This window comes from Carcharhinus amblyrhynchos, unplaced genomic scaffold (assembly GCF_965287045.1).
Source record: "Carcharhinus amblyrhynchos unplaced genomic scaffold, sCarAmb.v2.hapA chromosome_206, whole genome shotgun sequence".
Taxonomy (NCBI): domain Eukaryota; kingdom Metazoa; phylum Chordata; class Chondrichthyes; order Carcharhiniformes; family Carcharhinidae; genus Carcharhinus; species Carcharhinus amblyrhynchos.
In genome coordinates this window covers 216,402-230,053 of record NW_027649946.1, presented here as the reverse complement: position 1 = coordinate 230,053, position 13,652 = coordinate 216,402, and the positions used below count along the sequence as shown (strand labels likewise).

Below are 13,652 nucleotides of genomic sequence, written 5' to 3'. Positions count from 1 at the left end.
CTGCTGCACCTGCAAGCTGGGTTTTTGCGACTCATGCACAAGGACCCCGAGGTCCCTCTGCACCGTCGCCTGCTGCAGTTTTTCGCCATGTAAGTAATAGTCCTTCCTACCATTATTCCTACCAAAGTGGACAACCTCACATTTGCCAACATTAAATTCCACTTGCCATTTCCTGGCCCATTCGCCCAGCCTATCTAGATCCTTCTGCAGACTCTCCACACCCTCCGCACAATTTGCCTTTCCACCAATCTTGGTGTCATCAGCAAATTTCGACACCCTACACTCGGTTCCCTCCTCCAGATCATCTATATAAATGGTAAATAGCTGAGGCCCCAGCACCGACCCCTGGGGCACTCCACTAGTCACCATCCGCCAATCCGAATAGCACCCATTGACCCTCACTCTCTGCCTCCTATTTGACAGCCAATCCTCTATCCACGCTAACACCCTACCCCCAACTCCATGCCCCCTGACCTTCTGTAATAACCTCTTGTGAGGCACCTTCTGAAAATCCAGAAAGACCACATCCACCGGCTCTCCTCTATCCACCGCCCTAGACACATCCTCATGGAACTCCAATAAATTCGTCAGACACGACTTCCCCTTAACGAAACCGTGCTGCGTCTGCTCTATCAAACAATTCTCCTCAAGATGCCTCGCTATTTTCTCCTTGATCACAGATTCTAACATTTTACCTACAACAGACATTAAACTAACCGGCCTATAATTCCCTGCCTTTTGCCTGCCACCCTTCTTAAACAATGGCGTAACATTAGCCGTTTTCCAATCTTCCGGCACTTCCCCGGAATCCAGCGACGTTTGGAAAATAACCACCAAGGCATCCACTATCACCTCCACCATTTCTTTCAGAACCCTTGGATGCATTCCATCCGGTCCTGGGGACTTGTCCACAATCAGCCCCTCCAGTCTGTCGAGCACCACCTCTCTAGTCACAATAATGTCATTCAGGCCCTCCACTCCTACCATCTTTCCATCTCTAACACCCGGCAAATTATTCACGTCCTTCTCCGTGAAGACCGAAACAGAAAAGTTATTCAAGACCTCAGCCATTTCCCCATCCCCTACCACTAAGTCCCCCTTCTCATCCTCTAAGGGTCCAACGTTCACCCTAGCCAGCCTCTTCCTTTTTATATATTTATAAAAACTCTTGCTATCCTTTTTTATATTAAGCGCTAGCCCAGCTTCATAGTTTCTCCTTCCTTTCTTTATCAACTTCTTCGTCATTCTTTGTTGACATTTAAACCTCTCCCAATCCTCTTCTCACCCACTACTCTTAGCTACTCTAAACGCCTCCGCTTTTAATTTAACACTTTCCTTCACCTCCTTCGTTATCCACAGCTGATTATCTCTCCTCCTACTATCCTTTTTGACCATCGGAATAAATTTCCGCTGAGCACCAAGAAAGATCTCTTTAAAGATCCTCCACTGTTCCTCAGCAGACCTACCTTCCAACGCGCTCCCCCAATCAACATTCGCCAATTCCTCTCTCATCCTACCGTACTCCCCTCAGTTCAAACAAAGGACGCGTGTCCGGGAACCCACTTTCTCCTCCTCCATCTGCAACAGAAACTCCACCATACAATGATCACTCTCCCCAAGAGGATCCTTCACCGCAAGGTCCCTAATTCTACCCGCCTCATTACATAACACCAGATCCAAGATAGCTCGCTCCCTCGTCGGCTCCAACGCACATTGTTCGAGGAAACTATCCCGGCAGCATTCCAAGAACTCCTCCTCGAGCCCCCCACGTCCAACATGGGTTGACCAATCAATATGTAGATTGAAATCCCCCATAACTACAGTCGTCCCATTCCTGCACGCCGCATTTATTTGCGCGTTAACAGCCCGCCCCACCTCCAGATCATTATTGGGGGGGCCTATAGACGACACCCACCAGCGTCTTCCTCCCTTTGCTGTTCCTAATCTCCACCCACAACGAATCCACCTTCTGCTCCTTGGCTCCAATATCATCCCTCGCTACCACCCTGATGCTATCCTTAATCAGCAGAGCTACGCCCCCCCCTTTTTCCTCCCGCCTATCCTTCCTAAACACTTGATACCCCTGGACATTCAGCTCCCAGTCCCTGTCACCTTGCAGCCATGTCTCTGTAATGGCCACCAGATCATATCCATTTGTGCTGATCTGTGCCACCAGCTCATCCACTTTATTCCTAATGCTTCGTGCATTCAGATAAAGTGCCTTCATCCCAGCCTTCACCTGGACCCTATTTGCCAGAACGCCACCAACCATACTCACGCCCCCTACTCCTTTTATTATTGGGATATCCTTGGCCTCTTCCCTTACCTGCACCCTCTCCTTTACTATAGACCCCGTAATGTCACCTACCGTCGCACCCTCCCTCCCCCCCCCCCCAATTAGTTTAAAGCCCTATCTACAGTCCTATTTACACGATTCACCAGGACTCTGGTCCCAGCACGATTCAGACCAACCCCATCCCGTCCGAACAGGTCCCACCGACCCCAATACTGATGCCAATGCCCCATAAATTCAAACCCATTCCTCCCACACCAATCCCTGAGCCACCCATTCACTTCCTTAATCTTATCAACCCTACGCCCGTCTGCACTTGGTTCAGGCAGTAGTCCAGAGATAACCACCTTGTCGGTTCTACTTTTTAATTCCATTCCCAGCTTTTCATACTCCCTCCCCAGATCCTCAGTTCGCATTTTGCCTACGTCGTTGGCACCCACATGTACTACAACGACCGGATTCTCACCCTCCCACTCCAGGTTCCTCCGCAGCCCAGATGCGACATCCTGGACCTGAGCACCAGGCAGACAACACACCCTTCTGTGCACTTTGTCACTGTGACAAAGGACAGTGTCAATACCCTTAACCCCACTATCCCCAATTACTACCATGTTCCTTTTCCCCTTCTCTTTGCCTATGTCCTGCTGCATCACTGTACCGTGTGCAGTTTGCTCACCAACCTCACCGCCCTCATTCTCGTCCAGACTGGAAGCAAGAACCTGAAATCTGTTATGCAGATTGAGAGGCTGAGGCATTTGGTCCCCACCCTCCTTCCTCCGGTCCCCACCCTCCTTCCTCCGGTCCCCACCTTCCTTCCTCCGGTCCCCACCCTCCTTCCTCTCAGCAGCCCCCTCCTGTTCCTGACCCTTAGAGTTAGCCAGTCTAGGGGGGGTGGATGTCTCTTGCACCCCATTATCAATGGCACCCTCCCTCCCCCTGATGAGCCTCAGTGTCTGTAGCTCAGAGGCCAGCTCATCCACCTTGAGCTGGAGCTCCTCCAGCAACCAGCACTTACTGCAGACATGGTCACTGGGAAGGACCCTGGGGTCCACCAGCTCCCACATCATACAGAAACAGCACATCACATGCCCCTCCATTATTCTCTGCAGTAATATTGAACAATTTCAACACAAACTTACCTGGCCCTTTTCTCCAGAGCCCTTTGTTCCTAAGCCCTCATAGCTCACTCTGCTTCCCTCTCACTCCGCTGCCCGCTCCGACGCTGCCCGCTGTCTACACCAGGCCTCCTTTTAAACCTGGCGCTGTTTAAAAGCCTGCTTACCCACACATCCCTGCTATCCACTCCCTTTGAATTCTTAAAGCGGTAAATACAAAAAGCCCGCAAAAATGCTTTTAAATAATTTAAACAGTTCTACAAGGTAAGTTCTTACTACACACTAAAAAGCCCGCGAAAATGCTTTAAACTTATTTAAACAGGTTTTAAACAGGTAATTTCTTACCTGACTCTCTTCATCTACACTGTCCCCCCCATCAAACACTCCCAGGACAGGTACAGCACGGGGTTAGATACAGAGTAAAGCTCCCTCTACACTGTCCCCCATCAAACACTCCCAGGACAGGTACAGCACGGGGTTAGATACAGAGTAAAGCTCTCTGGACATTGTGATTGATGTGCTGTGTTTGGAATATTGTCTCTATGACTTTACCTTCACTATTGTGGAAGGTGTGTCTGGGTTCGAGGTCAGATCTGTTCCAGCAGCAAGGCTCAGAGACCGGTGGAATCCCTGGACAGGGTCACGGTGAGCTGCAAAGTATAGCAGCATGTTGATATAGTCCAGCTCCGGGGGTTGCCGACTCTCATCCGCAAATACAGTAAAGAAAACCTGTAGGAAAGACACAACAGAATGAAAATCTACTGGGACTGCAGACAGAGGCTCAGCGTATTCTCAAACTGAGGGCTGCTCTCGGGCCCAGGGCTGCTCTCGGGCCCAGGGCTGCTCTCGGGCCCAGGGCTGCTCTCGGGCCCAGGGCTGCTCTCGGGCCCAGGGCTGCTCTCGGGCCCAGGGCTGCTCTCGGGCCCAGGGCTGCTCTCGGGCCCAGGGCTGCTCTCGGACCCAGGGCTGCTCTCGGACCCAGGGCTGCTCTCGGGCCCAGGGCTGCTCTCGGGCCCAGGGCTGCTCTCGGGCCCAGGGCTGCTCTCGGGCCCAGGGCTGCTCTCGGGCCCAGGGCTGCTCTCAGGCCCAGGGCTGCTCTCAGACATAAGGCCAATACTGTTGATCTTCACAGCTCTGGTGGCACAGTAGCTAGCGTTGCTGCCTCATAGAGCCAGGGACCTGGGTTTGATTCCTGGCTTGGGTCACTGACTGTGTGGAGTTTGCATATTCTCCCCGTGTCTGCGTGGGTTTCCTCCCACAGTCTGAAAGATGTGCTGGTTAGGGTGCATTGACCCAAAGAGTCATTGGATCTTTGACTCATTGGAGTCAAAGTGTGGCGACAAGAGGATTTTCACAGTAACTTCATTGTAGTGTTAATGTCAGCTGCTTGTTTGTGACACTAATAAACTTTAAATAATGAAAAATTGGAGATCTCCAGATTGTGAAGCGGGGGGGGGCGGTGGGGAGGGGGGGTCATTTGGAGGAGGTGAAGGTTCAGTCAGAGTCACATTAAAATGAAAATACATCATGTTGTCAGCTTCCTTCATGTTGATGCTTGTGGTGTACGTATCGCTGGCTGGGCCAGCATTTATTGCCCATCCCTAATTGCCCTCGAACTGAGTGTCTTGCTCAGGCATTTCAGAAGGCAGTTAAGGTTCATCCACATTGCTGTGTCTCTGGAGTCACATGTAGGCCAGACCAGGTAAGGACGGCAGATTTCCTTCCCTAAAGGACATTAGTGAATCAGATGAGTTTTTCCGACAATCAACACTGCTTCTACGATCACTGTTACTGAGACTACTTTATATTGTGTGGTGATTAATTCAATTTTCTTTACATTTTAGTTCCAAGTAAGGCTTACATTAACATTGTACTTAAGTTACTGTGAAATTCCCTTAGTCGCCACAATCCGGCGCCTGTTTGGGTCAATGCACCCCAACCAGCACGTCTTTCAGACTGTGGGAGGAAACCGGAGCACCCGGAGGAAACCCACGCAGACACGGGGAGAATGTGCAAACTCACAAAGACAGTGACCTGAGCTGGGAATCAAACCCGAGTCCCTGGAGCTGCAGAACTGGTTCAGTAAAATCACCCTGACGCTGAAAGGCCAGGAGCTGAAACGTTATCTGTTTCTGTCTCTCCAGATGCTGTCAGGCTTGTTGAGAATGTGGGGAATCTGTACAAGTTGGTGAGAGTCATAGCTGACATGCCAAATTTCCTTAGTCTTCTGAGAAAGTAGAAGCGCCGGTGGGGCTTTCTTACCTATAGTGTCGGCATGGGGGGACCAGGATAGATTGTTGGTGATCTGGACACCTAAAAACTTGAATCTTGACCCTTTCTACTTTCTACTAATTTTGACAGGGGCATGTTCTCCTTTACACTTCCTGAAGTCGATGACAATCTCCTTCGCCTGGTTGACATTGAGGGAGAGATTATTGTTGCTGCACCAGTTCACCAGATTCTCTATCTCATTCCTGTACTCTGTCTCGTCATTGTTTGAGATCTGACCCAGTACTGTGGGTCATCAGTAAACCTGAAAATGGAGTTGGAAGGGAATTTGGCCACACAGTTATCAGTGTATAAGGAGTATATACACGGAACACAGCCTTGTGGGGCATCGGTGTTGAGGATGATCGTGGAGTTGTTGCATATCCTTACTGATTGCAGTCTGTGGGTAGGAAGTTCAGGATCCATTCACAGAGCGAGGAGCTGAGGCCCAGGCCACGGAATTTGGAGATGAGTTTTGTGGGAATAATAGTGTTGAAGGCTGAGCTGTAATCAATAAATAGGAGTCTGATAGATGTGTCCTTGTTATCTAGGTGAGCCAGGGCTGAGTGCAGGGCCAGGGAGATGGTGCCTGCTGTGGACATGTTGCAGCGGTAAGCAAGCTGTAGCAGATCCAGGTAGTCCGGGAGGCTGTTCCCTCACACTGTCACTCAGTAACCCCTCTCCCCCCCAGCACCCTGTGTTACTGACTGTATCTGTACTGATGTTAATCCAGCTCCCTCACACTGTCACTCAGTAACCCCTCTCCCCCCCAGCACCCTGTGTTACTGACTGTATCTGTACTGATGTTAATCCAGCTCCCTCACACTGTCACTCAGTAACCCCTCTCCCCCACAGCACCCTGTGTTACTGACTGTATCTGTACTGATGTTAATCCAGCTCCCTCACACTGTCACTCAGTAACCCCTCTCCCCCCCAGCACCCTGTGTTACTGACTGTATCTGTACTGATGTTAATCCAGCTCCCTCACACTGTCACTCAGTAACCCCTCTCCCCCAGCACCCTGTGTTACTGACTGTATCTGTACTGATGTTAATCCAGCTCCCTCACACTGTCACTCAGTAACCCCTCTCCCCCAGCACCCTGTGTTACTGACTGTATCTGTACTGATGTTAATCCAGCTCCCTCACACTGTCACTCAGTAACCCCTCCCCCCCAGCACACTGTGTTACTGACTGTATCTGTACTGATGTTAATCCAGCTCCCTCACACTGTCACTCAGTCACCCCTCTCCCCCCCCAGCACCCTGTGTTACTGACTGTATCTGTACTGATGTTAATCCAGCTCCCTCACACTGTCACTCAGTAACCCCTCTCCCCCCAGCACCCTGTATTACTGACTGTATCTGTACTGATGTTAATCCAGTTCCCTCACACTGTCACTCAGTAACCCCTCTCCCCCAGCACCCTGTGTTACTGACTGTATCTGTACTGATGTTAATCCAGCTCCCTCACACTGTCACTCAGTAACCCCTCTCCCCCCCAGCACCCTGTGTTACTGACTGTATCTGTACTGATGTTAATCCAGCTCCCTCACACTGTCACTCAGTAACCCCTCTCTCCCCCCAGCACCCTGTGTTACTGACTGTATCTGTACTGATGTTAATCCAGCTCCCTCACACTGTCACTCAGTAACCCCTCTCTCCCCCCAGCACCCTGTGTTACTGAGTGTATCTGTACTGATGTTAATCCAGCTCCCTCACACTGTCACTCAGTAACCCCTCTCCCCCCCAGCACCCTGTGTTACTGACTGTATCTGTACTGATGTTAATCCAGTTCCCTCACACTGTCACTCAGTAACCCCTCTCCCCCCCAGCACCCTGTGTTACTGACTGTATCTGTACTGATGTTAATCCAGCTCCCTCACACTGTCACTCAGTAACCCCTCTCTCCCCCCAGCACCCTGTGTTACTGACTGTATCTGTACTGATGTTAATCCAGCTCCCTCACACTGTCACTCAGTAACCCCTCTCCCCCCCGCACCCTGTGTTACTGACTGTATCTGTACTGATGTTAATCCAGCTCCCTCACACTGTCACTCAGTAACCCCTCTCTCCCCCCAGCACCCTGTGTTACTGACTGTATCTGTACTGATGTTAATCCAGCTCCCTCACACTGTCACTCAGTAACCCCTCTCTCCCCCCAGCACCCTGTGTTACTGACTGTATCTGTACTGATGTTAATCCAGCTCCCTCACACTGTCACTCAGTAACCCCTCTCCCCCCAGCACCCTGTGTTACTGACTGTATCTGTACTGATGTTAATCCAGCTCCCTCACACTGTCACTCAGTAACCCCTCTCCCCCCAGCACCCTGTGTTACTGACTGTATCTGTACTGATGTTAATCCAGCTCCCTCACACTGTCACTCAGTAACCCCTCTCCCCCAGCACCCTGTGTTACTGACTGTATCTGTACTGATGTTAATCCAGTTCCCTCACACTGTCACTCAGTAACCCCTCTCCCCCAGCACCCTGTGTTACTGACTGTATCTGTGCTGATGTTAATCCAGCTCCCTCACACTGTCACTCAGTAACCCCTCTCTCCCCCCAGCACCCTGTGTTACTGACTGTATCTGTACTGATGTTAATCCAGCTCCCTCACACTGTCACTCAGTAACCCCTCTCTCCCCCAGCACCCTGTGTTACTGACTGTATCTGTACTGATGTTAATCCAGCTCCCTCACACTGTCACTCAGTAACCCCTCTCTCCCCCCAGCACCCTGTGTTACTGACTGTATCTGTACTGATGTTAATCCAGCTCCCTCACACTGTCACTCAGTAACCCCTCTCTCCCCCCAGCACCCTGTGTTACTGACTGTATCTGTACTGATGTTAATCCAGCTCCCTCACACTGTCACTCAGTAACCCCTCTCCCCCCAGCACCCTGTGTTACTGACTGTATCTGTACTGATGTTAATCCAGCTCCCTCACACTGTCACTCAGTAACCCCTCTCCCCCCAGCACCCTGTGTTACTGACTGTATCTGTACTGATGTTAATCCAGCTCCCTCACACTGTCACTCAGTAACCCCTCTCTCCCCCCAGCACCCTGTGTTACTGACTGTATCTGTACTGATGTTAATCCAGCTCCCTCACACTGTCACTCAGTAACCCCTCTCCCCCCCAGCACCCTGTGTTACTGACTGTATCTGTACTGATGTTAATCCAGCTCCCTCACACTGTCACTCAGTAACCCCTCTCCCCCCCAGCACCCTGTGTTACTGACTGTATCTGTACTGATGTTAATCCAGCTCCCTCACACTGTCACTCAGTAACCCCTCTCCCCCCCAGCACCCTGTGTTACTGACTGTATCTGTACTGATGTTAATCCAGCTCCCTCACACTGTCACTCAGTAACCCCTCTCTCCCCCCAGCACCCTGTGTTACTGACTGTATCTGTACTGATGTTAATCCAGCTCCCTCACACTGTCACTCAGTAACCCCTCTCTCCCCCCAGCACCCTGTGTTACTGACTGTATCTGTACTGATGTTAATCCAGCTCCCTCACACTGTCACTCAGTAACCCCTCTCTCCCCCCAGCACCCTGTGTTACTGACTGTATCGGTACTGATGTTAATCCAGCTCCCTCACACTGTCACTCAGTAACCCCTCTCCCCCAGCACCCTGTGTTACTGACTGTATCTGTACTGATGTTAATCCAGCTCCCTCACACTGTCACTCAGTAACCCCTCTCCCCCCCCAGCACCCTGTGTTACTGACTGTATCTGTACTGATGTTAATCCAGCTCCCTCACACTGTCACTCAGTAACCCCTCCCCCCCAGCACCCTGTGTTACTGACTGTATCTGTACTGATGTTAATCCAGCTCCCTCACACTGTCACTCAGTAACCCCTCTCCCCAGCACCCTGTGTTACTGACTGTATCTGTACTGATGTTAATCCAGCTCCCTCACTCAGTAACCCCTCTCTCTCCCCAGCACCCTGTGTTACTGAGTGTATCTGTACTGATGTTAATCCAGCTCCCTCACACTGTCACTCAGTAACCCCTCTCCCCCAGCTCCCTGTGTTACTGACTGTATCTGTACTGATGTTAATCCAGCTCCCTCACACTGTCACTCAGTAACCCCTCTCTCCCCCAGCACCCTGTGTTACTGACTGTATCTGTACTGATGTTAATCCAGCTCCCTCACACTGTCACTCAGTAACCCCTCTCCCCAGCACCCTGTGTTACTGACTGTATCTGTACTGATGTTAATCCAGCTCCCTCACACTGTCACTCAGTAACCCCTCTCCCCCAGCTCCCTGTGTTACTGACTGTATCTGTACTGATGTTAATCCAGCTCCCTCACTCAGTAACCCCTCTCTCTCCCCAGCACCCTGTGTTACTGACTGTATCTGTACTGATGTTAATCCAGCTCCCTCACACTGTCACTCAGTAACCCCTCTCCCCCCAGCACCCTGTGTTACTGACTGTATCTGTACTGATGTTAATCCAGCTCCCTCACACTGTCACTCAGTAACCCCTCTCTCCCCCCAGCACCCTGTGTTACTGACTGTATCTGTACTGATGTTAATCCAGCTCCCTCACACTGTCACTCAGTAACCCCTCTCCCCCCAGCACCCTGTGTTACTGACTGTATCTGTACTGATGTTAATCCAGCTCCCTCACACTGTCACTCAGTAACCCCTCTCCCCAGCACCCTGTGTTACTGACTGTATCTGTACTGATGTTAATCCAGCTCCCTCACTCAGTAACCCCTCTCTCTCCCCAGCACCCTGTGTTACTGAGTGTATCTGTACTGATGTTAATCCAGCTCCCTCACACTGTCACTCAGTAACCCCTCTCCCCCAGCTCCCTGTGTTACTGACTGTATCTGTACTGATGTTAATCCAGCTCCCTCACACTGTCACTCAGTAACCCCTCTCTCCCCCAGCACCCTGTGTTACTGACTGTATCTGTACTGATGTTAATCCAGCTCCCTCACACTGTCACTCAGTAACCCCTCTCCCCAGCACCCTGTGTTACTGACTGTATCTGTACTGATGTTAATCCAGCTCCCTCACACTGTCACTCAGTAACCCCTCTCCCCCAGCTCCCTGTGTTACTGACTGTATCTGTACTGATGTTAATCCAGCTCCCTCACTCAGTAACCCCTCTCTCTCCCCAGCACCCTGTGTTACTGACTGTATCTGTACTGATGTTAATCCAGCTCCCTCACACTGTCACTCAGTAACCCCTCTCCCCCCAGCACCCTGTGTTACTGACTGTATCTGTACTGATGTTAATCCAGCTCCCTCACACTGTCACTCAGTCACCCCTCTCTCCCCCCCCAGCTCCCTGTGCAGCAGCCTTTCTGACGCTCTACACCAGCCTCCTCACACTTTACAATGTTTCATGGTTTTATGGAACCTGCAGGTGTTGAAATTATGCTCTGTGCACCAAGGCCTAAGCAGTAACCAGAGATCAGGGAAAGCTATGATCCTCGCATTGACCGCCCCCCGGTGAATCCCAGTATAAACTCCCCCCGAGCTGTCACCACTCCTCTCGGCAGCACCCCGCACTCCCCCAGCCAGTCTGTCAGCACGCTGCCAATCTCCTCCTCTTCCCAGATCCCAACCAGGACGCAATGCTGTTCGGTGACATTCCGTAAACCGCCTGTGGAAATCCACGTTGCACCACATCAACCCTCACCAATCAGCTAGACACGGAGTTCCCCTTCTGAAACCAACACTGGCTTTTGATGTGAAAATTCATTGTGGCTGAAATCCAGGTGAGTTATTCTAGAAACCTCTGCAGTATCGAGCTGCAGGGAGGACAGTAAATGGAGACTCTGGGACAGTGTTAATGATGCACAGGCTCCTCACATTCCTCTGTGATAACTATACCTGTTTGAGTTGCTTGAGTCTCTGGAATGGGAGGGGGGCTTCTGGATCCTCTGGCTCCTGGAGCTCAGTCTCAACCTTAAACCACAAGTCCACCTGAAATCAAAAACCATCGAGAGTTAAAACATACACAGAAAAATAATAGTATGGAGAGAACAAGGTACACAGAGAGACAGTGGATGTGGAGAGTGGGAGAGGGAGAAAGAGAGAGAAACAGAGAGAGACAGACAGAGCAATAGACACACAGAGAGAGAGAGAGAGAGAGCAACAGAGAGAGAGAGAGAGAGTCAAACTGACAGAGAGTCAGAGTGACAGAGGAAGAAGATACAGAAAGACTGAGAAAGCATCGAAATGATGAAGCATTTACCATGCAATATTTCAAAGCCCAATCCATGTAAACAAGGTTTCCGAATGGAATATGAATCAGATTCCCAACAGTGGGAGGGAGGAAGGGGCTGATTGGTCCAATCCACACGGTGTGAGTGTGGGCAGATAGAGGGCCTGAGCTGTCAGCCTTCATTGAGACCAGGGGCCCTGTGTAGGGGCCTGCAGTGTGGGCCTGTGTAGTGAGCCTGCAGTGTGGGCCTGTGTAGGGGCCTGCAGTGTGGGCCTGTGTAGTGAGCCTGCAGTGTGGCCCTCTGTAGGGGCCTGCAGTGTGGGCCTGTGTAGTGAGCCTGCAGTGTGGGCCTGTGTAGTGAGCCTGCAGTGTGGGCCTGTGTAGTGAGCCTGCAGTGTGGCCCTGTGTAGGGGCCTGCAGTGGGGCCCTGTGTAGGGGCCTGCAGTGTGGGCCTGTGTAGGGGCCTGCAGTGTGGGCCTGTGTAGGGGCCTGCAGTGTGGGCCTGTGTAGTGAGCCTGCAGTGTGGCCCTCTGTAGGGGCCTGCAGTGTGGGCCTGTGTAGTGAGCCTGCAGTGTGGGCCTGTGTAGTGAGCCTGCAGTGTGGGCCTGTGTAGTGAGCCTGCAGTGTGGCCCTGTGTAGGGGCCTGCAGTGGGGCCCTGTGTAGGGGCCTGCAGTGTGGGCCTGTGTAGGGGCCTGCAGTGTGGCCCTGTGTAGGGGCCTGCAGTGGGGCCCTGTGTAGGGGCCTGCAGTGTGGCCCTGTGTAGGGGCCTGCAGTGTGGGCCTGTGTAGTGAGCCTGCAGTGTGGCCCTGTGTAGGGGCCTGCAGTGTGGCCCTGTGTAGTGAACCTGCAGTGTGGCCCTGTGTAGTGAGCCTGCAGTGTGGGCCTGTGTAGTGAGCCTGCAGTGTGGCCCTGTGTAGTGAGCCTGCAGTGGGGCCCTGTGTAGGGGCCTGCAGTGTGGCCCTGTGTAGTGAGCCTGCAGTGTGGGCCTGTGTAGTGAGCCTGCAGTGTGGCCCTGTGTAGTGAGCCTGCAGTGTGGCCCTGTGTAGTGAGCCTGCAGTGTGGGCCTGTGTAGGGGCCTGCAGTGTGGGCCTGTGTAGTGAGCCTGCAGTGTGGCCCTGTGTAGTGAGCCTGCAGTGTGGCCCTGTGTAGTGAGCCTGCAGTGTGGGCCTGTGTAGGGGCCTGCAGTGGGGCCCTGTGTAGGGGCCTGCAGTGTGGCCCTGTGTAGTGAGCCTGCAGTGTGGGCCTGTGTAGTGAGCCTGCAGTGTGGGCCTGTGTAGGGGCCTGCAGAGTGGGCCTGTGTAGTGAGCCTGCAGTGTGGGCCTGTGTAGTGAGCCTGCAGTGTGGGCCTGTGTAGTGAGCCTGCAGTGTGGGCCTGTGTAGGGGCCTGCAGAGTGGGCCTGTGTAGTGAGCCTGCACTGTGGCCCTGTGTAGTGAGCCTGCAGTGTGGGCCTGTGTAGTGAGCCTGCAGTGTGGGCCTGCAGTGTGGGCCTGTGTAGTGAGCCTGCAGTGTGGGCCTGTGTAGTGAGCCTGCAGTGTGGCCCTGTGTAGGGGCCTGCAGTGTGGCCCTGTGTAGGGGCCTGCAGTGTGGGCCTGTGTAGGGGCCTGCAGTGTGGGCCTGTGTAGTGAGCCTGCAGTGTGGGCCTGTGTAGTGAGCCTGCAGTGTGGGCCTGTGTAGTGAGCCTGCAGTGTGGGCCTGTGTAGTGAGCCTGCAGTGTGGGCCTGTGTAGTGTGCCTGCAGTGTGGGCCTGTGTAGTGAGCCTGCAGTGTGGGCCTGTGTAG

The 13,652-nt window shown here is 52.4% G+C and overlaps 1 protein-coding gene across 2 annotated transcripts in view; it reads right to left on the bottom strand.

Moving 5' to 3' along the window:
• Positions 1-13,652, bottom strand: part of LOC145338875 (sperm flagellar protein 2-like) — a 233,647-nt gene that overhangs the window by 34,528 nt on the left and 185,467 nt on the right. For both annotated transcript variants that reach the window (XM_080183275.1, XM_080183276.1), the window contains exons 25-26: positions 11,539-11,631; positions 3,961-4,137 (exon numbers count right to left, since the gene is read on the bottom strand). In XM_080183275.1, coding sequence (XP_080039401.1) covers positions 3,961-4,137; positions 11,539-11,631 — 270 coding nt within the window. The remainder of the gene's footprint in view (positions 1-3,960; positions 4,138-11,538; positions 11,632-13,652) is intronic.